The 27,483-nt window shown below is 42.9% G+C and overlaps 2 protein-coding genes and 1 non-coding gene across 3 annotated transcripts in view; 1 reads left to right on the top strand and 2 right to left on the bottom strand.

The window, feature by feature from the left end:
- SLC10A6 (solute carrier family 10 member 6) overlaps window positions 1–5,946 on the bottom strand; it is a 31,298-nt gene extending 25,352 nt beyond the window's left edge. The window contains exons 1-2 of the mRNA XM_036456242.2: window positions 5,929–5,946; window positions 5,296–5,758 (exon numbers count right to left, since the gene is read on the bottom strand). Of these exons, the coding sequence (XP_036312135.1) occupies window positions 5,296–5,675 (380 nt within the window). The 5' untranslated portion in view covers window positions 5,676–5,758; window positions 5,929–5,946. The remainder of the gene's footprint in view (window positions 1–5,295; window positions 5,759–5,928) is intronic.
- LOC118710312 lies at window positions 3,734–3,815 on the top strand. Its single transcript, XR_004985374.1, has one exon. It is a non-coding gene; the product is annotated as a small nucleolar RNA SNORD115 (small nucleolar RNA).
- A 16,411-nt stretch (window positions 5,947–22,357) lies between the features above and the next one.
- Window positions 22,358–26,781, bottom strand: CUNH4orf36 (chromosome unknown C4orf36 homolog). Its single transcript, XM_036457807.2, has 4 exons — window positions 26,669–26,781; window positions 25,292–25,429; window positions 22,732–22,886; window positions 22,358–22,505 (listed from the first exon to the last, which is right to left on the bottom strand). Exons 2-4 carry the CDS (start codon window positions 25,351–25,353, stop codon window positions 22,372–22,374), a joined length of 351 nt encoding a protein of 116 aa, XP_036313700.1. The 5' UTR covers window positions 25,354–25,429; window positions 26,669–26,781; the 3' UTR covers window positions 22,358–22,371.
- Window positions 26,782–27,483: the final 702 nt, after the last annotated feature.

Raw genomic sequence — 27,483 nt, 5'->3', positions numbered from 1 at the left:
TCAACAGTGACCTCCTGGTTCATAGGCTGATGCTCAATCACTGAGCCACACCATGTGGGCCTAAGTTTTGTCTCTTAAGATGATCAGTTCTCCATCAGACCATGGCAGACAAACCTGAAGAATCTGAAGTCCTATTTCCAGAGTCTCTGCTGAAGAACCAAGAGATTCTTTAAAGTTCAAAGGTCAAAATTGGCCACTGAACTACTCAGTGGTCAGAATTCCTCTGCAGCTGATGACACAAATACATCCTTAGGGGGAAATAGACCTCAGATATCAAACGTCAAACTAAAGACATGGGCTGTCGAGTTGCAGTAAACTGATTGCATTTCAAGAGAAGCGTATGTAATATACACAGGCCATCAGAAATGTTCCTTGTCGTTCATTTAATGTTTATCAAGTACCTACCACCTCCAGGCTGGCACTGAGCACACCGAAATGAAAAAAACCCTCAAGGAACTTACAGACCTAGTGGATGAGGCAGATAAGCATCCCAACTATTGCCAGGATTTCCAATAGATGACAAGAAAGAATGGCCTCTTTGGTGCTATGGGAGAGAGGAGAGGAATCTCTGTCAAATAATTTCAGGAGAAACATTCAAAACTGGGGTGGAGAGATGGGGAAACAAACTTGGTCATTTGCTTTTCTTTTCTTGTTGCCACAAGACATTGAAAAGACCTCAGATCCACTCCTGGTTTATACCCAAAATAATTGAAAGTAGGGACTGCAATAGATACTTACAACCCATGTTCATAGCAGCATTATTCACAATAGCCAAAAGGTGGCAACAATTCAAGTGCCCATGGACAGAAGAATGGATAAATAAAATGTGATGCAACATGCAAAAATAAAAAATTTAAAAAAATGTGATGATTCACAATAGATTATTTTTTCAGCCTTTTTAAACAAAGGAAATTCTGACATGCTACAATACTGATGCATTTTGAAGACATTATGCAAAGTGAAATAAGCCAGACACGAGAAAACAATATTTTGTGATTTCACATATATGACACCTAAAGTAGACAAATCCATAGAGACAGAAAGTAGAATGGCGGTTGCCAGGGACTGAAGGGAAGGGGGAGTTATTGTTTAATGAAAGATTAAAAAAAAAAAAAAAGGTTCTGCAGATGGATGATAGGGATAATTGTACAACAGTGTGAATGTGCTTAATGCCGTTGAACTTTACACTTAAGGATGGTTAAAATGGTAACTTTTATGATATGTGTTATTTACCCTCATAGGCCTCGGTCTAATCCATTGATTTCACAAGTGAGGAAACTGATATCCAGCTTCTCTTTGAGCAGAGACTGAAACACAGACCCCTACTGCAATGCTCTTTTGTCTGCCACACATAATAATAATAATAATAATAATAATAACTCATATAGCATTGTGCCAGGTGAGATTCTAAGCACTTTATATGTATTAACTCATTCAATCCTCAAAACAACTCATGAGGTAGGTGGTTTCTCCCTATTTTAGAAGTGAGGAAACTAAGGCAACAGAGAATTTATGTAATCTACCAAGACGACCCAATGAGTAACAGGTCTACTTACTGGTTCCAGAGTAGTGCACTTAACTACTACATTCTCAGATTTTTAGTTGTCACGTCCTACCCTCAAAGACAAGAATTCTATCCATCCTTAGGACAGTAGGCTGCAAAAATGTTCCCATCCCCTTCTCATCCATGCCCTCTGCAGTATGACCTTGCAGCTTACTGGATCAAGAGGCATAAACTACTCCTTCTTTCTTTGAATCTGGACTGGCCATGAAATTTGCTTTGGCTAATCAATGGAAAGCCATGACAGATGATAAATGGATTCCAAGCCCAACCCGCAAGAGGTATGGTATGCTTTCTCTTCTTCAGAACCTGCCTCTGTCCTGCGATGAGGTGTAGGCTAGCCTGCTGGAGAATGAGAGACCAGGGGAAGGGGAGTCCCGTTGCCCATCTGAGGCCACTAAGATCAGTCTACATTAGCCAGGGCCCAAACATGTGAGAGAACCCAGCAAGACCAGCTGAGCTCAGTCGAGAGGCAGGCTAATGTCTTCGGTTCTGCATACATATGGGCCAACTGCTTTCCAGAACAGTTAGAATGAAGAAAAACATCTGACTTGGGATGGAATCAGGCCAACAGTTGGCTTCCCAGGCAAAAGAAAGTTAGAAATGTGTGGGGTGTGTTTAGAGAACAGTGAGTAGCCCGTTGAACTATAGACTAATTGTATCTAAGGGGTTAATGGGAACTAGACCTGGGGAAGGAGGTTAGACCTGGCTTAGTTTCTACCTAAAGTGATGAGAAGCCTTTATATGTGTCATATGTTCATGTTCTCTTTACAATATCATAAAGAAAGTATTATGGCTTCCAGTTACAGAAAAGAGGTCCCACATCAGGATTTAAATATAGACAATCAGAGCCCAGAACCTGCCTTATCTGCTTATTACAAAGCCACGATGGAGAGACTGAAGGTGGGGAGAACATTGTAAAGACACCATAACGGCCAATAAAGCCATTGTGAGGGCCTGGCCTGAGGTAATGATAGTGGGGACAGATGGAAAACAATAGCTGTGGGTGACATGCAAGGGGATGGGGTACAGGACTAGACAGCAGATTGAGTGGATAAGGTGAAGAATGAAGGGAGTCTGCAGGGGAATGCTCAGATGGTGAGCCCGGGTGACGGAAAATCATAGGTGTCATGATCAGATACTCAGAGTGCAGAAACTGGTTCAAACATGTTGATTCTGAAATTCCCTGCATGGGATGAACAAGTGGAGGACGGCACACAGATTGAATGAACAACAGAGTTAAGGCATGAAAAACATGTTTGGGGTGATCTGCATAGAGCTAAATCTCACTGTCCTCGTGTAAAATGAACTAGTTGTTCCAAATGCTGAATTTCACCACGCATGAAAAAACAGAATTTCTATCTGTGACAATCTATTGAGTTTTGCTGAAAAGTTCTTTTTATTGGTAATTAAGTGGGAAGAAAAGTAATGAACTTGGATGTTACTTCACTCAATAATACTGAATTTTCTTTTTGCAGTTTTTACTGAGATTTAAAGTTTTATGATTCTTGTATCTATAAGCTTTTGAAAATCTAATATTTAGTCCCACTTTTAAAATGTCATTTCTTACAGATTTTTTGCTTGTTTTTTGTTTTGTTTGATTTGTGAGACCAAAATCAAATAATAAAAAAAAAAGGTTAAAGTTGCTAATAGTTATGGCATACCCACTATGTGCCTGGCATTCTGCATGTACATATTTTCTCCTTGAAATATAGTTTTGTGAGGAATGAGGAATGTTAACCCAATTTTACAAATGAGGAGATGAGGCTTACAGGTTAAATCATTTGGCCAAAGTTAAAGCTAATTAAGGGAAGTAAAATGAGCTTTCTATTTTATAGACTTCCTCCTCATTGGTGTTTTTATTACAATGTTGGCTAATAAGAGATGAAAGTAGTAAATGTTCTCTTTCCCAGAACAGAAGTGGTTGAGACCACTGTTTAAAGATTTCTGCTCCTATTCAGAACAGAAGATCTAGTGTGTAAGTAACCTGGGAGAAAGTGCCTCAACTACAGCCTGATGAGAAACAGATGTGAATTCAAATCGGAGTTCTGCCATACTCATTTGTAGCATCTGGCAAGTTCTTAACCCACCTGAGTCACAATTTTCTCAGCTGTAAATCTCAGAATAAAAGGTCATGTACAAGGTTATTATGAGCCCAGAAAGAAGTAAAAGGGATCAATGATGAGAACTCATATTGTCTTGAAGAGAGATGATGACTTAAAAAAGACAGAGAAAGAGAACATGTGAAGCATCTGCTTCAGGGTACTCAATAAATATTTCCTTTTTCTTTCCAAAAACTTTCCAGTTCCAAAACTTATGGCTGACATGTGGACTTTGAATAAAGGATATTTATCATTTCCCAATTTTTATGTTAATGATATTTTTATTGTATTTAAATTAGCAATGCATATCTGTGCAGCTCATTTTTTTTTTTTAGTAGCAATGCATCAAGTGATTCTTTCCAAATCTTTGATAAGTGGGTCACTAAAACATTGCCATATCAAAGTTAATTATTGGTCTGTGCCCATTAAAATGCATATAGGTGGAATATGTGCCACGTTGCCCATTCAGCGCACGCAGGAAATGAGACACCCACCTGTGCAGCTGACTCACTAACATCAACTCCCAGCACAGTCAGCACCTCTGATTCATTCATTCATCGAATAATTAATCTCAACTGAATGATGTGCACATCCAACGAAAATTTACATTTATAAGTAGCTCTTTCCCTGTGCAAGACGTAAAACAGTTTGTTCATCAGTAAGCTAAGAGTCTAGAAAGACACTGCTTTTAGCTCTTTCAACTTTTTCAATTGTGACTCCTGTATTCTTTCCTCAAATGCTCTCTTTTTCCCCCATCACAATATATATGCGATTGACTTATCCTCATTAAAGCATAGGTGAGTGATAAAGTCTAATGTCTCCTAAGGGTATTTGTTTACACCATGATTGGGATTAAGGTCACTGACCTACATGAAAGGAATGGGGTTCTCCTGATGAATGGGAAGCATGTGAAAAGCAACAAGAAAGAGCATTTTTAGTCATAAATCTTTATGTTGCTCTCCAGGTCAACTCCTAAACTATTGACATATGGTATGTGTACCCCTTCTATAATTTTCGTAATGCTGAGTACCCCTCGTACTCATGAGAATGTAGAATTAGGTGCAGCTAAGCACGGTGCAGTGCATATCCCCACCAAAATCCGGTGCAACACGTACCCCCACCAAACTCTTCCCGTATGTTCCCCTGGGGGTACGCGCACCACACTTTGGGAAACACTGCCATAGGCCATTGCCGGCACTTAAACCAGGATACATCAGCCACGTAGCCCTGAACCCCTTCATTCGGTCCCCAAAACACTGGTTTCATGAAGTAGGTGAATCACTTGCTGGTAGAGCTACAAGGCCTGGCTCTGGTTATGCCACCACCTCCATCACCATGACAGCTTCCAAGTCCCTGTCATTAGCTCCTGGATTCTCAGCTTATGTCCTGGGAGATATAAACCAAAGCCCTCCACTCAGAAGAGTAGTTGCCAGTCCAACAGAGGACAGCCACAGCCATGTGAAGCTCAGAAAGGCAAGTCTTTCCAGGACTGAACAAGTCTCTGTACAATAGTTCCCACTTGGATCTCCGCCTAAACATTGGCAGAGTTTTCAACGTGAAAGGTGTCAGTTAGCTGCCACCCCCAGGCAAAGTGCTATCAGGGGAAGACTGAGCTCGCAGGGGGTAACTTACCTGAGATCCATGTCTCCATCAACCCAGAAGGTGAAGATGTTAGAGACGGTTCCCCCGGGGCAGCACCCCATGATGAGAACAGCAATCGCTTGCAAGGGCGCTAGGGAGAAGCTGATGGCCAGGAGATAGGCGATAAGAGGCATGAGCCCAAACTGGCAGAGCAGCCCCACCGCGATGCCCCAGGGTCTTCTGAAGTGGGACCACAGCTTCCGGATCTCCACGGAGCACCCCAGTGAGAACATGAGCATGCCCATCATCACGGCTGACACCACTGCGAAGACAAGTTCCAGGTTCCCAGGTGCCCGCAGCCCCACTGGCAGCTCCTCCTCCTCCGAACTGTTGGCAGCACAGGCTGAACCGCTGGAACAATTTGTCCTCATCTCTTCATCTCCTTAAGGCAGCATTACAAGTGAGCATCTGCAGAGATGGCTGGGCATGTCTATCCTGCCACGTTTTGTAATAACTTCAGCGAAGTCACACGTGGAGAATCATTCCAATAGCTATGGGCCAGCCAGGTTGATTCACCCTAATCTGATCAATTCCTTTACGACTTTGTAAAAAGCAATTGTCGTGGCCATGAAACATATAATACACTGTGCTAAGTAAGGCTTTTCCACTTCTGGTCTTACTCACCACTGAATATTAAAGAGAAACGAGACAAGCAAACTCATTGTCAAGCGGAGTGATCTGGCTGTGTCGTCAGCATCACATTGTGTTCCAGGAAAGGAGGGTGGATGCCAAGATGTAATTTCTCCAAATTCAATGGGGATTTCAAAGAGCCAGGATGCAATTTTTTTCGGAGAGAGAGAGGCTAATTCTGTGAGAAAACAAAACAAAAAAAAATTTTTTTTTTAAAAATAAAGGCAATTAAACCAAAGCTCTGTGTCATTAGCAAAGCATTAGCAAAGAATTTCTGTTGAAAGTATTAAAGCCAAAGACTGCCAGTTAAGGAAATGGTAGGAAATACTAAGGATCGTTTCAAGAGTGCTTTAAAATTAGTCTCCCTTTTTCTTCTTTCCACTTCTCTTAAGAGTTTGTGGTCTAAAGTCAATAACGAAATGCCTGCAAGAATAATGTGATATAAAGCCTGATTATACCTCACGAAACAAGGAAACTCATTTCTGTTCCCAAAACAATGCAATGGAGCTGTCTCTTTCTTTCGGAAGATAGTGTGGCTTTGTGACACCACACCCTCCGGCCTGCTGGTGACGTCTGGGAACCGGGGTGGGGGTGGGGAGGAAGGAATGTAGTCAAGAGCTCAGTCTGAGAAGCCTCTGATGTCAGCCTCTGACCACAACGGCCCAGGGCCCCTCTGTGTGTCCTCACCAGGCACCGCGGGCGAAACCAGAGGAGGAAAACACGGGTCTGTGAAACGAAACCTCCAAAAACACAGAGGCCACGCCCTTTCTCACAGACAGCAGGAGGTTATTTGTGGGGCACGGGCTGGTGACACGGTGCACTTTATAAATGCCTCTGCCTGCCTGAAGGGGAGACTGGCTATGCATTGTTCATGGTTTGATGAGCAAATCTTCATGACAAAACGGGCTTGTTTACTGCATAAAAAAGTATGAGTTGAATACAAATGTGAAATAAAATCTGTTTGAAGGAGGGATAACTGCCTTAGGCCACAACACCCTAAAAGGCTCTGAAGGTGGAACCCTGCAGGAGGCCACCAGAGGTCAGAGTGGTGACTGGCTGTCACCACCTTTTGTTTTATGCTGAGAACAAGCCAGCGTTCATGCCCAGCTTGGAGAGCTCATCAGAGGCGATCCAGAGCCATCTGAGGTGTGTTCACACAGAGCCACGCAGAAAAATGGACACTCAGGGACCGGTTAAAGCTCCGTGCACCCGGCTACAATAACACAGAGGAGTGGTAGAGCTGAGGCGGGGGGAGGAGGGAGAGAACCAATTTGGGGGGTACCTACTGGGTGACAGGAGCATGCTAAGCGCTTTATGCATAGGTGCCTGTGTCTGACGAAGCAGAACTTTTTCATTAGGTTATTTCATAAGAGAAGAGGTCAGACATTTCTTTCTAAGTAACGTCAAGAAGCTCCTTGGCAGACCTTCTTTGTTCCTCGGAGAGCCACTTGAATTTACAAAGTTAAGTGGAGTCAGCACCTCCAGGAGGCATGCTAGCTGGAGGAGTTGTCCTCATCGTTGCTCTGCACAAGGTTACTAAGCAAGGGGCATGTGCGCTCTGCACTGAAGGAGCTTCCTAGAGGGACATGTGACCTTGGCCACTACCCTTATGACATTTACTGTAATCAGAATGCTTTAACTGAATTAGGATGGTTCCAACTGGCACCCATTGGCAGAAAAAGATACCAAGGTCCCATAGCCCACCATGAAAGGGATGTCTGGATGGGTGACACGTTCCTCTGCATCCAGTCCAGATGTCACACAAGGACCGAGTGGTTGCAACCTGAAAAGGGGTAACCTTAAGAGGCCACATCCTGGCAACCATGCTGAGTGCCAGCATTGGGACCAGAGGCAGCAGTAAGGGCCATCAGAGTGGGCGGGGCCAAAAAGTACCAACAAAAACCATAGCAGCTGAGCCCAGCTGGCCTGGCTCAGTGGTTGAGCGTTGACCTATGAGCCAGGAGATCATGGCTGGATTCCAGGTCAGGCCACATGCCCAGGTTTTGGGCTCGATCACCTGTTGTGGGCAGGAGGCAGCTGATCAATGATTCTCTCTCGTCATTGATATTTCTATCGCTTTCTCCCTCTCCCTTTCTCTTTCTAAAATCAATACTTTTTTTTTTTTTTTTTTTTTTAAGAAAACAATAGCAGCTGAAACCAGAGCCTACAGGTGACTGATCAGGCTTTTCCAAGTTTCTCTCCATCAGAGGTTAGAAAGAGTAAGCCCCTGGAGTTCTTGCTTAATTTGTAAAGGGTATCTAAAGTAGGGGATTCTAAACTTATTGGCATGTAGGAATTCAAAAGTTAACCAGACAATTTAAAAAGATATGAGCAAACCTATACCTTGGGGTACAACCTTACCCCCAGCTGGTGAGGCGGGTCATGGGATCCTACCGAATCTTCTCATCCATTCTGAGAGGTGCGTGCTGTGGTTCCGCACTTCACAGATAGAAACAAAGGCCTCGTGAGGCTGTGTGATTGGTCCAAGGTTACTAAGCAAATAAAATAACGACGGGATTGCAATCCCAGTGCTCAGCCTGCTCTCAATTCCCTGGAGCATGCTGAGTGGGAGCGATGGAAAGCAGTCTGGAGCACCATCGTGCCAAAAGACCGGCACCCGCGCAGAGGTGAAACACTCTTTGGCGTAAAGGTGAAGAAAACAAACAAACAACCCCTAATCTTTCATTTCACCTCATACGCTCATCCATGTGTAAGGTACCTGAACATGCTCAACATATATGCACCTGAATTTTGAGATCCAGTTCTACAAATCACAGGAAGTACTTCATGTATTTCTGTTCTCTGCCATGAGAATCAGGGGAGAAAGAGCAAAACCAATGGGAAGGCCTGTGCTCTTCAGTCTGGAAATGTGAAGGCTGAAGGGAAAGCAGGAAAAGGAAAGGTAATCAAATATGGCTGCGGAGTTGTTCTCCAAACTGAAAATTAACGCAAGGGGGAATTTCTAAAAGCTTGAAGGGCATAAAACAGCCTATAGGCTGGGTTCCAAAACAAGTTTAAAAAAATTAGTCATAAGGAAGCGGAAGCAGACAGTTTACTCAGACATCACATGGTAAAAAGTGTAATTCTATATTAAAAAAAATAAAAAAATAAAAAAAAACTTCAAAAAACAAAAACCACTGTCACCTCACAGAAAAAAAGAAAGAGATGGAGAGACCAATAATTGAAAAGAAAATTCACAGTTATTAACAGGCAGAGGAATCAATATCGCTAGTCATTTTTTAAAGTACATTAAAATGTGTTGCCTATCAGAAAGAAAAACAAATTTAAGATAAATGTCCCTTACTGACAAGAGCTGAGTGAAAGACACATTCTCATACACTGCAGGGTAAGATAAAAAAAATCACACACCTTTTCTGGAAAAATTGCCAATATGTACTAAGGACCTTGTTACAATAAGCCCAAGAAGCTGTCTTAGTAAATAAGCTGCAATACTGGCAAAAAAAAAAAAAAAAAAAAGTATTATTTAGCCTGCACCAGTTTGGCTCAGCGGTTAGAGCATCGCCTGCAAACTAAACAGTCTCAGGTTCGATTGCGGTCAAGGGCATGTACCTTAGTTGCTGGCACATCCCCAGTAGGGAGTGTGCAGGAGGCAGCTGATCAATGTTTCTTTCTCATTGATGTTTCTAACTCTCTATCCCTCCCCCCAACTTTCTGTAAAAAAAAAAAAAAAAAATGAATAAAATATATTTTTTAATGTATTATTATTTAGGGCAGATGTTCCCATATATAAAGGCATTGTTATTTATAAGTATAGTTTTATTTATAATAAGAGTATTATTTATAAAAGCAGAAAACTGTAACAACTTAAATATCCAAAGTAAAATTTAAATAAATTATAGTACAGCCATACAATGAAATATTATGGAGCAATTTAAAATGTAAACATGAATATTATAAAATTTAAGCAAAAATATCAAGATCAAATGATATACAATAGATAGAATTTTCAGTCTGGCTGGTGTGATTCAGCTGGTTGGAGCCTTGTCCTGTGCACCAAAAGATTTAATTCCCAGTAAGGGTATATACCCAGGTTTCTGGTTTAATCCCCTGACAGGGGGCCTACAGGAGGCAGCTGACTAATGTTTTTCTCTCTCTCATATTGATGGTTCTTTCTCTCTCTCTCTTCTTTCTTCTTTCTCTGAAAAATCAGTAGAAACATATTCTCAGGTGAAGATTTAAAATAAATAGCATTCTTCTAGCCATCTCTATATATTATATAAAAGCCTAAGCGAACAGAATGACTGGAATAACCAGTCACTATGAGGTGCACTGACCGCCAGAGGGAAGACACTCAATGCAGAAGGTGCCCCCTGGTGGTCAGTGAGCTCCCACAGCCACCTCCCCCAGCCAGCCAAAATCACCTGGTCATTCCCCCCAGCCAGCAGGCCCCAATCACCCAATTGGAGCCTGGCCTTGGGCTGGGACGGAGAACACACAGTGGGTGGTGGTAGATATGGCCCCTTTCCCAGGGATCCAAGGGCTGGCTCCCTCCTCAGGGCTGGTAGCCAACCTTCCACACCTTGTTCCTTTCCCTGGCCAGCAATCCCCTATTGGCCTGCCATCCACCTGCCATGATAGTGGTGTGGCAGCGAGGGAAGGGGGGGGACTGCATGGTGGTGGGGTGCCAATGATGGCAACATTGGCGTCTGGCGTCCATTCCTTCTGCACCCTGCCCAGCAACCATCACCTCCTCTCTGGTCCAGCCTTGAGTGGCCTGGCCCTGATTGGTCCTGATCACCAGCCAGGCTTAGGGATCCCACCCGTGCATGAATTTTGTGCACCAGACCTCTGGTGTTAAAATAATAAGCACTGAAAGAGATTAAGTGGAAAGGATGAAAAATTGTCATAGTGTATGTAGAACTATGGATAATGTTGACTTTTTTATACTTTTGTATGATCTAGTATCTGAAATGTCTGTGTTTTACTATTTTTATAATCTACTATTTTTATTATAATCATGTAATCATATACTAATCTATATATATATAAAAGCTCAGGGACTGGAATGGCAGAACAACCAGAACAACCAAAATGACTGGTGGCTATGATGTGCATTGCAGCAACCAACCAGCTTGGTCCAGCCCCAATCGTCTGCCCCCAACCCCCACCCCCAGTAACCAACCAGCCAGCCCACACCTGATCGACCCCCAACACCCCTATCAGGGGCAGGGCTGGCCAGCCAATTGCCCACAGCTCCTCCCCTCCCACCAGCCTAGCCTGATGGGCCCCCATCAGGACAGGCCAGTAAGACTCCACCCATACACAGATTCGTGCACCAGCCCTCTAGTGTATAATAATTTATAAGGAAAAGACATAAAGATAGAGGAAGCTGTGGTTATTCCAAGCATCCCCCTAAATGTTGGTAACCACCTGGTGACTCCATGGGGAGCTAGACTACTGGGATGGTTCAATTGTTGCCTCTGTTCCCCTGTTTTCAAAAGGTAGCCCAATAAATTCCAAAGCTTCCAGGTAAGAGACACCTGCAGAAAATGGAATGCAAGGGTGTGAGAAGGGCTGACCGGCCAAGTCAGGACCTAGAGAAGGGTGGGGAATTTAGCCTGTGACAGAACCTGCTCCACCTTCAGGATAAAATAAAAGGAAGGAAAATGAAGCACTGCATCAACAAAACCAACTGGAAAGACCTGTTCACCCAGCTTGGGTGGCGTGCTATTTATAATAGTGTTTGTGGTCCTTTTCCCAACAATCTTTTTTTGGCCTCAGCTCATCACATCAGATGTTATTGAGATTAGAACCATAAATGCTCACAGGCTGTTTAAAATTCTAGAATTATGAGAAGAAAATCCACAAGTTATGAAAAATGAGGTTCACGGGAATTGTCAACCATGACAGCAAATTGCTGATACAGGTTTTCTAGGATAATAACAGTAACTGCCATTTATTGAGTTCTAAGACTGCACCAAGTCCTAGGATATGTCCCTTGCTTCTTTGGCATATGGATCATTCCCAGCAGAAGGCAACTGATAAGCAGCCTTCATCCTCTTTGTGAAAAAGCAGGATGTAAATTTGTAAACGTGTCTCCCCTCCCCTCTCTACCAGAAAGGACAGAAGTTAATCATGGAGCACATGTCTAGACCCGTCTGACCGAAGGAATTTACATGTAAACCTTGCTAACACTAGCCCTTATCTAGCTTTGTATTTGTCTTCCCGCAATCGGCCACCCGCAGAAACTCAAACTCCTTTTCCTTTATCTTGTCCTTTCTCTAAAAATGCATTGTCCTTTTGTTAAGATTCTCTGTGAGCCCAAGTTATAACAACCTTGGGTGTTAGTCATCTCTCAGTGCTCCCATGTGCAAGTGCAATGCACATGTAAATAAACTTTTTTGTTTCTCTCTTATTAATTCATCTTTCATTCTAATGTACAGGGTCCCAGAGGGAGTCCCCAAAGTGGGTAGAGGAAAAAGATGTATGTTCCTCCCCAACAGGTGTCTCATTTAATCCTCTCAACAACCCTACTCTGCAGGTACTATTCTTACAATCATTTACCCATGAGTGGAGAGACTTATAGAGGTTAAACAACTTACCATGGGCTAAGCTAGTAAATGATAAGGCAACATAGTGGGAGTCAACTCCAGAGACTACTCTATATATAATCAATAAATAGAATAAGTAAAATAATAAAAATCCAAGAGCTTCACTCATGACAATAACAAATAATAATAACTTTATTCTTGCTACCCAACCTAAGCATCGCATTCTGATCACCTACCAATATTCACCTACTTAGACCCTTAACTCATATGCCCTACCAGATACTGAAATGCAGGTGCCATTCCATATGATGGTCATTGATCTCTTCCTTATACACCTTCAACAGAAGTTAAACTCTAAAGCCATGGCCAGAAAGGGTCAGAAACATTTTTTTCCTCCACCCTCAACTCTTAGGCCTGGAGGACATGCATCTAATATATTAGTCAAAAGTAATCAAAATAAAGGGTGCTGGTGAGCTCAGGCACCTGGTACAAGCTTTTTCATCTGACCTTTTCTAGCTAGCATGCCTGGGACATTTGAAGTCCTCAATAAATATTAGCTATTGTTAGTTATTATCATTAATAACATCTTCATCTAACCCAAAAAAGTAACAATGTAAGTATAAAAAATAAATAAATAAATTCTCCTTTGCTCCTGCTTCCAATTTTTGTATTTTTTTTCAAAGCTTTTCATTAGTAAAACTTAGAAATTTCTTTCAAATACTAAAACAGTCATGTGATTCCATGACCAAAGAAAACCACCGCTAGGAAATAACCTTCCTCTTGAAGAAAATGATGTCAGCTATTTCCACTTCTTTTGTAAAGTAATTTCAATATTGTTCGACTACAGGGCTAGAATCCCGACAGTCACTCACCTGGGAACACTGGAGCCTCGGTGCGACAGAGCTGGGAAAGGAGGTGGTGTAGGCAATGCAGCCCAGGAAATGTTTGGTCATTTATTGAGGTCAGCTTATCTCTATCTTGCTTGCTCTACATACTTGATGAGAGCACGAGACTAAATTCCAACAGGACAAACCCATTGGGTGAGCAATGTCTAAAAGAAGGAGTGAGGGAGCCTGCTCTGGCACTTGGGAGAAGTTGTTTGACAGAAAGTTGATTTGACGTAGAAAAGAAGTGGCACCTGCAGTTGACGTCACGGAAGGAGATCACACCTACATTCCAATGCTGTGAAGACTTCAAAGTGAAACGCAGGTCTTTAGGGTGGAGGTAGGCGAAGATGAGAGGGACTGAAAGTGAGAGGAGAATAAGAGCCTATTAGTAGACAATTCCAAAAGAAAGCCTTAGACATTAGCAACTTTTCCCCTTCTTTAGGGATCAATTAAGAATAATAATTTATAAAAGAATAATAGATTTTGCCCATAATTACCAGTAAAGTGAACCAAGGTCATGAGGCTCTTTTCATAGATTATGCCCTTGCTGAGGAACAATGAAAACATCTCTAAACCTCTTTGTCAAAGCCCCTATTGTTTTGTTCCTATCCTTTTGTCTCCCAAGTGAAGCAAATGAAAATTGGATTTCACCTTGGGCTCCATAATGGTGGATTGATGGCTCAGTGAAGTCTGAGTAGATTCAACAACCATTCTCTACCCCTGAAAATCAAGGGAGAAGTTGCCAGCTCTGTGGCCCAAGATCATGTGCAAGACTAGAGGCCCAATCTTTTCATTGTATATATCTATCCTATTCTCTCTCTGTCGTGGTACATCAATTGTGTTAGGGTTAATGGCATGTTATTTAACCATTGGTGGCAAGATCCAGAATAAAGACAAGGTCTATGTATCACCCTGAAATTCTGTCTTGGACCTGATGCAGTAGCTAGATACAATTTTGAGGAATCAGTGAGTGGGTTTATGTAGATGGGAAGAAGGATGTGAATGAATATGAGTAGCCAAAAGGGTACTGGATGAATCTGTTCATTGCTCCCCAGCATTCGTTTTTCCCTTGTAATGGTAAAAATAGTCTGCATTTCTTTTGGGGAAATACTCTATCCCATGATCCTCAGCCATGCAATGAGACCTAACTTTCTGTTTTAGTAATGTGTCCTGGGTAGCTTAAACCAATCAGTTAAATCAGGGTTTCTCGGCCTTGGCATTATTTTATTTTATAATTGACTTCAGAGAGGAAGAGAGAGGGAGAGAGAGATTGAAACTTCAATTATGAGAATCATTGGTTGGCTCCCCACTGGGCATCCAGGCCCCAACCCGGCATGAGCTCCGACCAGAAATTGAACCATGACCTCCTGTTTCATAGACTGACACTCAACCACTGAACCACATGGGCCAGGCAACCTTGGCATTATTGGAGCTGGAAATTCTTTGTTGTGCAGGAGGGTCCCACGCATTATAGTATATTTAGCAGCATCACTGGATTCTACCCACTAGATGCCTTTATGATACCACACAGTTAAGATAACCAAAAACATTTCCAAATGAGGGGGTAGGGAGAGGCAAAAAGCATTCCTTATAGAAAACCACTTAGCTAAACTAATCCCTCATTTTACTAGTTAAGGTTTTTTTTTTAACATTACTTTTTCATTTTTATTGAAAAATAACTGACATATACTACCGTACAAATTTAAGGTATACAGCATGATGCTTTGGTGTACATATGATGTGAGATGATTACCACAATAGGTTCAGCTAACACCCACCTTCTCATATAGATACAAAAATAGGAAAAGAAAAGAAAAAAGAAAAAGTTATTTTCTTCTTGTGATAATAACTCTTGGGATTGACTCTTTTAATAACTTTCCCATATATTATGTTTCAGGGTTAGCTATAGTTGTCCTGTTGTATGTATATCCCCAGTAACTTATTTACCCTATAACTGGAAGTTTATATCTTTAGACCACCTTCCTCCAATTAGGGTTTCTGATTTCAAAAACACTATTCAGTGGCATGTTTTATTTAGTACTATTAATTAAACACCAGGAATTTCTGGGATAAGCTTCAACAGCTCTATGGAGTAGTATATGTTAGGATAAAGATGAAATTAAGGTAATAAAGAGATCCCACAATGTCATGGCTTAGAAAACAAAGACATTTTTCTCATATTCAACAGCCTTGATATAAGTTGACCAGGTTGGGGCAAGTCCACACAGGTATTCAAGGATCCAGGCCTCTTCTGTCTTGTTCCACCATCACTGTCTCATGTTCTACGTTATCACTGTTTATGTGGTCAACCTGGATGGCCAACACATCAGGTTCTATCCATCAGTAAAAGTAATGGAGGAACAGTTCATTTGGAACAATAAAAGACCCAGAATAGCCACAGCAATCCTGAGAAAGAAGGGTAAAGTAGGAGGGATCTCAATACCGGACTTCAAACTGTATTACAAAGCCACTGTTCTCAAAACAGCCTGGTACTGGCACAAGAACAGACATATAGATCAATGGAATAGAATCGAGAACCCAGATATCAATCCAAATCAATATGCTCAATTAATATTTGACAAAGGAGGCACGAATATACAATGGAGTCAAGACAGTTTCTTCAATAAATGGTGTTGGGAAAATTGGGTAGACACATGCAAAAGAATGAAACTAGATCACCAACTTACACCATACACAAAAATAAACTCAAAATGGATACAGGACTTAAACATCAGACGGGAAACCATAAAAATACTAGAAGCATCTTCAGGCAGCAAAATCTCAGACGTATGCCAAAAGAACTTCTTCACTGATACTGCCCCTAGGGCAATGGAAGCTAAAGAGAAAATAAACAAATGGGACTACATCAAAATAAAAAGCTTTTTTTACAGCAAAAGAAACCATCAACAAAACAACAAGAAAGCCCACGGTGTGGGAGAACATATTTGCAAATAACACCACTGATAAAGGTTTAATCTCTAACATCTACAGACAGCTGATACAACTAAATAAAAGGAAGATGAATGATCCAATTAAGAAATGGGCAAGGGACCTAAATAGAATATTTTCAAAAGAAGACAGAAGGAAGGCCAAAAGGCACATGAAAACATGCTCAAAGTCACTAATTATATGAGAGATGCAAATCAAAACAACAATGCGGTACCATCTCACACCTGTCAGAATGGCCAACATCAACAAATCGACAAACGACAAGTGTTGGCGAGGTTGCGGAGAAAAAGGAACCCTCGTGCACTGCTGGTGGGAATGCAGACTGGTGCAACCACTGTGGAGAACAGTGTGGAGTTTCCTCAAAAAACTGAAAATGGAACTCCCATTTGACCCAGTAATCCCACTCCTAGGAATATATCCCAAGAAACTAGAAACACCAATCAGAAAGGATATGTGCACCCCTATGTTCATAGCAGCACAATCTACAATAGCCAGAATTTGGAAACAGCCTAGGTGCCCGTCAGCAGATGATTGGATCCAAAAACTATGGTACATCTACACAATAGAATACTATGCTGCCATAAAAAAGAAGGAATTCTCATCATTTGCAGCAACCTGGATGGAATTGGAGAACATCATGCTGAGTGAAATAAGCCAATCAGTGAAAGAGAAACACCACATGACCTCACTCATTTGTGGATAATAAAGAGCATTATAAACTGATGAACCAAAAGATAGATATAGAGACAGTAAAGCAACAAGCAGATTGTCAAATTACAGCGGGGAGGGGAGGAGGATCTGGGGGAGATAATAGATCAACCAAAGGACTTGTATACATGCATGTAGGTACAACCAATGGACATAAAACTATGGGGAGGGAGGGGATATGGGGGAGGGAGGGAGGGGGGCAAAAAAAAATCATTAAAATATGTAAAAAATAAATAAATTAATTAATTAAAAAAAAAAAGTAATGGAGGAGGTACACACAATGCCTTTTAGGGTTCAGATGTGAAAGTGATACGCATCACTGCTATCTATTCCATTGGCAAGAACTTAGACACACTTAATTATAAGTCAAGTAATAAATGTGCCCTGCAGAGTCATGTGCTCAGCTACAACACTACTATGAACTGGATATTTGTGTCCCCCCAAAATTAATGTTGAAGTCCTAATCCCCAATGTGATGGAATTTTGAGATGGGCCTTTGGGGGAAGTATTTACTGGCAGGGCATGAGGGTGGAGCCTTCGCGAGTGGAATTGGTGCCCTCATAAAAAGAGAAAAAGAGATTTTCTCTCTCTCTCTCTCTCTCTCTCTCTCTCTCTCTCTCTCTCTCTCTCTCTCTCTCTTTCTCTCTTATGTGAGAATACAGCAAGAAGGTGATGGTCTTTAAATCAGCAAGAGAGCCCTCACCAAGAGCCTGACACTGACTTGGACTTCCAGTCTCAAAACTGTGAGAAATAAATGTTTGTTATTTAAACCACCCAATCTTTGGTATTCTTTTATAGCAGCATGAACTGACTAAGACGAACACTATACCTATAAAAGAAAGGGGAGGGGTAGAGAAGGGGGAAAGAATTTTGGTAGAAAACTAGCAGTCTCCACAAAGGGTCATGTTACAAGTAAGGAAAGAAAGGTGCAAAGAGCTAAAGCAGCTTGCTCAGGGTTTTATGGCTGGCAAGTGGGCCTGGAATGCAAGCAGTCCAATCACAGAGCCCATGTTCTTAAACACTGTATTGCCACTTTTCAAATGTTTAAACCAGACCTAAAATAAGAGAAGCATTTTACCTAGCAAACTGGCACAGATATGCTCATATCTATGAATGTTTATATGTGTGTGTGTGTGTGTGTGTGAGTTTCATAAAACAATCCTTACCCTTACAGTAGTCATGAACTCTGATATTTTAATTCTATATTATCTCATTTTTTAAATGTTAGATTCACAAAATTGATTTCATAGCCCTTCAGGGTGTTGTGATTGACAGTATGAAAAGTGCACTCAATTTTAATAGGAGAATTGGAAGTCATTGGATGGCTATCGGAGAGCTCCCAGTATGACCTATATGAGTAAAAAGGCTAGAGAATAAGGTTCAGAACACAGGTAGGCCTGGGGAATCCAGGAAACCCAAAATCACAGCTAACACCTTTTCATGGGAAGGGTCTATTAAGATGCACTTGAGCCAGAACCAGTTTGGCTCAGTGGAGAGAGCATCAGCCTGTGGACTGGGTTTGATTCCGGCCAAGGGTATGTTCTTGGGTTGCGGGCACATCCCCTATAGGAGGTGTGTAAGAGGCAGCTGATAGATGCTTCTCTCTCTTTGATGTTTCTAACTCTCTATCTCTATCCTTTCTTCTCTGTAAAAAAAAATTAATAAAATATATATATATTTTTAAAAAGATGCACTTGACACCACTGTTGATGTTACTTCTACCCTAGCAACTGGGAGCTGGACACGATGGCCATTTTCACTGAAATGAATTCCAGACCAGCTTGGCTCCTGTGTCTCACGCCGGAGTCCAAGTCCCCAGAGGAAGCAGCCAGTTGGCATTCTTTGGCCACAGACTTGTACCCAGGCTTTGAGGATCAGGCAGAGAAAAAATCTGGCTTTTCAGCTCACAAAACCATGGGAATTAGATTAGATTCTGGGCAGCTCAAAAATGAACAAACAAAAAGCTAATGTGCAATATACTCATAAGCCACTGGAAGAAGTATGGGTACAGCCACTTTGGGGAACAATTTGGCATTATTTTGTACAACTAAAATACATATTCTATGTCACAGAAACTCATTTTCTAGGCCTAGAGTCTGAATCAAAAGTCCTACACAATGTGCTTAAAGAGACTTGTCTAAGCATGTTCACAGAAGCATTGTAATATTGAAACCTGGAAATAACACAAAGACTTAGCATTAAAAAATGAATAGGACTGGGTCCATTGATCATATTTAGATCCCAGCACCAAACACTGCTGACAGATTATCAGAACCAAATAAATTCTTATCGAAATGAACTGTAACTAAATGAACTACCAATTGGAAATTATCTGGAGAGACCAGCCAGCGTTGCTCATTGGTTGAGCATTGATCTATGAACCAAGAGGTCAGTTTGATTCCCGGTCAGGGCACCTGCCTGCATTGCGGGCTCAGTCCCCAATGTGGAGTGTGCAGGAGGCAGCCAATCAATGTCTCTCTCTCTCCGTCCCCTCTTAAATTAATAAAAATATTTAAAAATAAATAAATGCTTTAAAAAATTATTCAGTGAATGAATGATATGCAAGGCCAAAACAATGTTGTGCTGTGCATGAGGGATGATTATGCCAAGGAGGTGATCAGCCTTTGGGTTTTTTAGGGCCCTGGGCCAGTCACCTCTGGCTTTGAGCATCACCAGTCCTATTTACTCCAGCATGCCATGGGAATATTACACTTTTCCACATGTGCCATGATAAAGCAATCCCTGGCAGATAGGATACACTCGGTACATGTCAGTTCCCTTTCTTTATGAAAGGAACATGGGGCCTTCAGGGTTTCTTATACCGAATTGTAGGGGATCTACAACGTTGTGGGCCTCGCCAGATCTGAGATCCACTCTTCTAAAATTGCAAAGGGTTTAACAATGGTCTCAACTCATCATCACACAAAGACCACCCAGAGTAGGAAATGTCCAAATACACAGCTGAAAGTCCAGCGGTCTAGAGTGAGTAGATGAGAGAATAAAATGTCCTTCCACCTTAGCTCCTGAACTTCACCTGAACTCAGGCCGTCTTTTTTCTCATTCCTTCTCAAAAGGATCTTTATGCCTCGTGTGTCATCACCCATGAAGTTGTTGAGAAGGAACGCTTCCCCAGGGTGGGTGTTGGCTGCCATGTGAAGTGTTCCAACATGACACCCCTGGCTCCTTGTACCCCCCTGCTCACTCCACGCCAAGGGAAGTGAGCTGATTGACAGGTTTGGAAAGAAAAAGTGAACACATGTGGTTTGTTTCCTTCCTCCTTTCTTCCTCTCAGGAGCTGACGTTCTACAGAAACAAAGTGCTCTTTACTCAGCATATTTCCTGGAAATTACCCCGCTACTCAGAAGGCCTGCTGTGGCCCAGGCATGCCAGTGACTAGAGGGGGAAACCCAAAACATTTGAAACTTTACAATAGGGCCTACCAGCTCCATACCAGCCACATTCTCCAATATCAGCTTTCCCAATAGGCCGTACAAGCAGCCAGGCCAGAGGGGGACCAAGCAGGTGGCTTAACAACATGGGTTTTGGGAAAGGTTGGACTTTGACTTCACAGGGATCTATCATTGCTGTTATTACCTTTTTAAAAAATATATATTTTTATTGATTTCAGAGAGAGGAAGGGAGAGAGAAACATCAATGATGAGAATCATTTGATCAGCTGCCTCCTGCACACCCCACACTGGAGATCAAGCCTGCAACCCAGGCATGTGCCCTGACCAGAAACCAAACCGTGACCTCTTGGTTCATAGGTCGACCTCAACCACTGAGCCACACCAGCAGGGCTATTGTCTTAATTTCTTAAACACACACACACACACACACACACACACACACACACACACACACTTGCATAAGACAGTAGTAAAAAGAAAACTTTAGGTTTTAGTTCATGGGTCTGAGTTCTAGGCCTCTCCCCACTTCCCCTGATGTCCTGATTTGTTGTGTATCCTTGAGAAATTTCTTAATTTCAGTGGAACTCACTTTGTTTCCCTTTTAAAAAATTATCAGTTATAAATGTATATTAAAGGGTAAACTAAATATTTGTGTTTAAAAACAGGAGTTCTGTGTACCTCTGCCACTCCTTTTCACCTCCACAGAGGCAACTAATTTCACCTCTTTTGCCTGTTTTATTTTTTACCTTCATATCTCACTTTGGTACTGCTACTTCTTGATTTTTTTCCTTTTTAGGCATAATCTGTTGACTTCCCTGTAGAGAAGATAGCATTTTGCTTCTATTCTTTCCTCCACCATCACTACACATGCATACCTTTTCCATATGGACTTTCTCTTATGAACTTTTGATCATGTGGAAATTTTCAATCAACAATCAATACATGCATACTGAATGCCTACATGAGTTAGGCATTCAGATAGGCTTCTAAGTGCTAACATAAGTAAGAAACCAGATGGCCAGGTCTAAAAAGTATGTACTCTTAAATACTATGCCACAATGCCTTTCATGATTTAGCTAAGGTACCAGAAGCACCTAAAATGCCTACCAAATCATCTAACACTAAATCGTGCTTAAATTTAACTATTACAGCCAAGTATGCTTTATTGAATTCAAATGCTAGGAAAATTGATTTACGGAAATCCAATTCTTTGCAGTCAATCATTCCTTATTCTTCAGATACTCTGTACAAATGAGAGTTTCCCTCATAATAAGGTCTTTGTCTTTTCACATCACTTTAACATATGTGTTCTGCATGCTCCAGAGACACAATATGAAATTAGGCAGAAGGAAAGAGACCATTTTTTAGGAAAACAAAACTTAAGCAAGTTCTACTTGCTACTTTAAAGTACTACATGAGAATAATAATGAAATTTCCCTGAAAATTGGGAGCTGGGGAGCTACTAAAAGGAAATCGACAATTTTTCTTAGCCAAACAAAAGTTTTCAGTTTATCATTTTCAAAAGAATTTCTTTCCCTGGGCAACTGACTGATGTTCTATATACACATTGATTTATCTTTCTCTCCCTCTCTCAAAATCAGTAACTATGTATCTCCTTTTGGTGCTTCTTTAGGATCTCATAGATGCAAATTTTAAATGTTCTTCAAAATAATGTATTGACAAGGAGTTTCCTCTTCCCTTTGAGCAAATTTACAAAAGTCAAAATGCACAGCACAAATGACTCTATTCAAGACGCATTTTTCAACCACTTACCATGCTGTTGCTTGCGATACAGCAGAACAAGTGGGTGGCAGGAACCCAGGAGGTCTGTCAGAGCTGTCCACTAACCCCGCTGAGCTGGCCCATCCTCAGTGGCACTCAGATGCCCGCATGGAAGTTCACACAGTGGAAGGCAACAGCCCTCCGGCCCCCATCAGACACAGAAAGCACAGATTCGATTTCGAGGCGATTTCACTTAGGTGGAACAGGTCTTCTCAAACCATATTGTTTTTCTCTTAAGGCAAGCTGAATTTCCTTTTCTGCATTTTCCTGACTTTTCAGGTTATTTAAGCGCTTCGTTTCAAAATCCCTTTCAATTCTGATATCTAAAAAATAAAAATACATGAAGAAATCCAAGGACAGTTTTTTACCAGGTATAATGTAGTCAAAACTGAGTATTTACCATCCAGCACAATTCACATTCTTGAATACTAAACAAGAAGAGAGGGGCTACACATACAGAGAGGGGTATGGGTGCAAATGAACATATTTAAACATGTATCTGATAATAAACAAAAGTCAAAAATTGCCATTTGTTAAAGTAGTGCATACCTTCTGCAGAAGGAAGCAGAAGGTCCTTCTTGATTTTAGACTTTTTGAGGTACACAGGACCACCATATGTAATTTCTTCCAAGAAAGGAAATTTGATTTTGCTTAGTTTTGTGTACAAGGTCTCTGTAAGCAGTGCAAGATCCCAAGGTTGCTGTCTGGAGCAAAAATTCATTAGTTCACTTAACAAATATTTATTAAGCATCTACTATGGGATATTTAGAAGACATCTAACTAATTCTCAGCTCTGATTTCCACTATACATTTTGGTTTACTGCGGGGGGGAGGGGGGAATGGGGGTCGGGACTTGCAAATCTAGCCAAGAGAAGTAGCTTTCTAATTGATATCTTTATATCTTTAAATAATGTAAAGATTTATTGAAAATTTTCCATAAATTACAATGACAGGAACTTTTATTCACAACATAGCTCCCGGGAGGCAATCCAATCTTCCCACAGCTTTTACAAGGATGTAGTCTTTTATGGCTGATCAGAAATAGGCCACAATAGGGGAGGAATAGAGGGAATAGTGGTGTACTGAGCAGCGTGCTTGGCATAGACTAAGACTTTGAGCGTGTGACCTTATTTTAATCCTACGGCCACTACACCGGTAGACAGGGAAATGGAGACTCACTAGTTCATTAATTAAGAATCAGAGCTGGTACCTAGCCTAGGTATATTTATTTTGAAGCACTGGTACCAAGAGAATCCTTAGAAAACTGGAGGAGATGAAACCCTAAACTACGATACTTAAAATAATCACTATGAATGTGAAAATGTTTTTATGTATTCTACTTAGGAAATGTAAAATATCAGCAACAGGCAAGGAGCTGTTTCTCATCTGCAGTCAATGTGAGCTCATATGCGTGAGGGAAAGGACCAGCCTGCTCTGGTGGGAGGGGAGGGAAGGAGAGCATTACACACGGGACCTGCTTGGTTTTCCACTCCAGCTTCCTTGCTATTTTACCATCTAACTTTAAGGAGTGACTTGAAGTCTGCAATTGTTATAGATGGGCTTCAACAAGTGCACTGAGACATCTATAAGAATGCTCACTGACACAGTTTGTCAAAAAACAACAATCTAGAAATAGCTTTAATGTCTATCAACGAGCCCGGTTAAAAACATGTGGTGCATACATGTCGTGAAAGAGTAAGGTTTGTCCTTACATGCTGATTTGGAAAGATGAGCAATAAATCAGCTAACATTTATCTAGCACTTACTACAAGCTAGGTATTGCTTAAATCAGTGTACTCGCATGAACTCATTTAATTACCAGAGTAACCCTACTAAATAGGCAGGTGCTGTTATTATCCTCATTTTACACATTAGGGAACAAGAACAGAGAATGATTTGCCCGGGGTCATAAGGCCATAGGTCTTGAGCTGGAATTTGAACAAGGGAAGTTGGACTTTAGAATCTGTGCTCTTAATCACTGGGCTTTACAAGATCTAGTGGGGGAGGGAGCAAAGTTCAATAGAATCCCATGTATAAGGACAGGTGTGTGCATATATGTGTGTATGTGTATCTTGTACAACAGACAAATTCTAGCACGATCTACAAAGGTATTTTAAGTTGGTGGGCAACAGCTGAAAGCTTTAGAGCACATGTGTCAAACACAAGGCCCACGGGCCAAATCCGTCCCGCCAGGCCTTGCAATGTGGCCCGCACCGCGCTGTCATCACTGCACTCCGCTGCGTTTCCATCACAATGACAGTTTATGACTGTTCAGTAAACCATTCGGCCCGCGATTTAGGCTGGATTTTAGATTTTGGCCCCTTCTCTGATTGAGTTCGACACCCCTACTTTAGAGTAAGGAGACTTCTAACGCTGTCCCTTGGATCCAACCATTTTTCTGAACCTCAGTTTTCTTATTTGAAAGTATTCTTTTGTTGTCAACATCAAGTAACAACCACGGAACAGAGTGGGAAATTCAGAGGGAAGGCAGGGAAGGGTGTGTAGGTAAGAGGTACTCAACCAAGAATCTTATATGCATATAAGCATGGCCATGGACATAGACAATGGGGCAGTGAGGGCCTGGTGTGAGGGAGGGGGGCTTGGAAGGGGTAAGGAGGGTAAAAGTATATGTAATACTTTAAACCAGTGTTTCCCAAACTTTTGACATATGTGTACCCCTTCTATAATGTTTATTGATTATCCCCTGAGTATCCCCTCGTATTCATGAGAACATAGTATTAGGTGCAGCTAAGCACGGTGCAGTGCATATCCCCACCAAACTCCGGTGCAATGCGTACCCCCACCAAACTCTTCCCATACCCCTGGGGGTACGCGTACCACACTTTGGGAAACACTGCTTTAAACTATAACTATTTTTAAAAGATCAAGTAATATCATTTATAAACTCCTGTCAAAGCAGCTCCCTAGAAACAAAACAAAACAAAAAAAAACACAAACAAACAAAAACAAAACAGTATCCAGACACTCGAAAATGCCTCATACAGCTAGTATCTATTTCATGGGGGACAGAAGGGTGACCAGTATTTGTATTTAGCAGGGGCACACACCCCCAACTCCAAGGATGCCCACCCCCAATAAAAACTCTTACACTGTAAAACTGCCTCGCAGGACATTTTTCACTGTGTTCTTCCTTGGCAGCCCGTAAGCCATGGTCCACCGTGAGAGCCTAATTTCCCCGCACAGGTGCCTTTTGTGGTAGTGACGCGGGATGGTCTGCTCCCTGGGCCTGAAACGGTTGCAACACCCCGTTTAATGAATGGCTTTCAGGTGACTGTTTTTTAATGTCCAAATCATAAAAGGATTCAGAAAAAGCACTCCTGACTGCCAGGACACCCCTAATAAAAAGTTCAATGAAGCCCAACTCCTAAGGAAGAACGGTGTTCGTTGGGCTCCAGGAACTCGTTTCATCACTTCTTGTCGTGCGAGGACAACATGTCAGGTGGACAGCGTCCTTTTTCCTTCCTCATGGCATTTAAGTCACTGCCGGAGCCTGCCCAACTGGCTCAGACCACAACACCAGAAATGCTGCAGGCGGTGGCAATTCTATAGGATAAAAGGACCGGCCTGTTCCCTGCCGCAGCCCTTGGGAAAAATCAGGGTTCGGGTCAGGATACAAGCCCCACTGCGGCTCGATACCCAGTAGGAGGCGTGTGGGGGGAAGCTGGTCAATGATTCTCTCTCATCCTGAATATTTCTGTCACTCTCTTTTCCTCTCTGAAATCAATAAACATTCATATTTTGTTAAAGTGTCCAACGCTGCCAAAACCGGTTTGGCTCAGTGGTAGAGCGTCCGCCTGCGGATTGAAAGGTCCCGGGTTCGATTCCGGTCAAGGGCATGTACCTTGGTTGTGGGCACATCCCCAGTAGAGGGTGTGCAGGAGGCAGCTGGTCGATGTTCCTCTCTCATCGATGTTTCTGGCTCTCTGTCCCTCTCTCTTTCTCTCTGTAAAAAAATCAATAAAATATATATAATAAAGAAGAAGAAGGGAGAAGGGAGAAGGGAGAAGGGAGAAGGGAGAAGGGAGAAGGGAGAAGGGAGAAGGGAGAAGGGAGAAGGGAGAAGGGAGAAGGAGAAGGAGAAGAAGAAGAAGTGTCCAACTTTGCCGGACCCGCGTGGCTCAAAGGCTGAGCGTCCACCTGTGAACCAGATCGGGGTTCGGTTCCAGGCCAGGGCACAAGCCCTCGCTGCCACTTGCCCTCCCTCGAAAGGCTCCTCCCCGCACCCGCTCCCTCCCCGCACCCGCCCCCCACCAGCCCCCCTTCCCCTGGCGAACCAGCTCCCAGGGGCGCCCGCCTTGAGGCCTCGGTCGCCCTGGGCCCTGGGCGAAGTGGCGGGTCCTCCCTGCACCTCCCTCCCTCCCTCCCTCTCTCCCTCCGCACCCCGTTCCCACGCCCGCGCCCCGCTCCTCCCGCCTCCCGCAGGCTCCGGGATGGGTCCCCAAAAGGGGCGCCAGCGCCTGCTTACCAGCTCCCGGCGGTCCCTGAGGGTCACGGTCCCCAGGGGACGGACGGACGTTTGGACGGAGTGCAGGGCTCTCCCCTAACCCGGCGTCTCCTTCCTGCTCGAGTCGGAAGCTTTGGGGGGGTAGGGGGGGGAGCCCGCCCACGGAGGGGGGGCCGGGGCCGGCCCGGGACGCGCGCCCCGCGGGGTCCCCTTGGGGCGGGACCTCGGGGTCCCCGGGCGGGACTGCGCGCTGAAGGAACAAAGCCTCAGCGAAAGGCGGCTGCACGGCGGGCCTTTCCCTACAACCAGGCTCGCGTCCGGAGACCGTGCGAAGCGACTTCTTGGCGGCGACTTCGTTTCGGTACCATTGGGGGGGGGGGCCCCCTCGGGAGGAAATGCTTTCCATTCTGACGTGAGCGAGCCCCACTGTGACGCCGCAGGCAATAGACGGGGCCCAGGGCCCGGGGGACCCAGGCGGCTGTCAAGGCTCCAGCTGGGACCCCCCGCGCGACGCATGGGGAAGCCTGGCCGGTTTCTGAGGTCACGACACTGCGGTGCTTCCGAGGATTGGCTTCTTGAATGCATCGGATGCCCAGCACCACGTCAAATCAAAGTTCTGTGCCTTTCCGCTTTGCGGGAGGGGTTTGGAGTCAGAATTGGCTGGGAATCCTAGTTCTGCCACTCCACTTGCTGCCTGTAAGGTCTCCCCTACAATTCCCTAAGCCTCAGTTTCTTCTCTCAAACTGTGTACCTTGTAACACTCTATATCTCTTAACAGGGTTGTTGTGAGGATTCAAGATCGGGTGTCAATAAACTCTCCGGACCTAATTATCTAA

Source organism: Pipistrellus kuhlii, unplaced genomic scaffold (assembly GCF_014108245.1).
Source record: "Pipistrellus kuhlii isolate mPipKuh1 unplaced genomic scaffold, mPipKuh1.p scaffold_m20_p_1, whole genome shotgun sequence".
Classification (NCBI taxonomy): domain Eukaryota; kingdom Metazoa; phylum Chordata; class Mammalia; order Chiroptera; family Vespertilionidae; genus Pipistrellus; species Pipistrellus kuhlii.
This window is presented reverse-complemented; position numbering and strand designations above follow the sequence as displayed.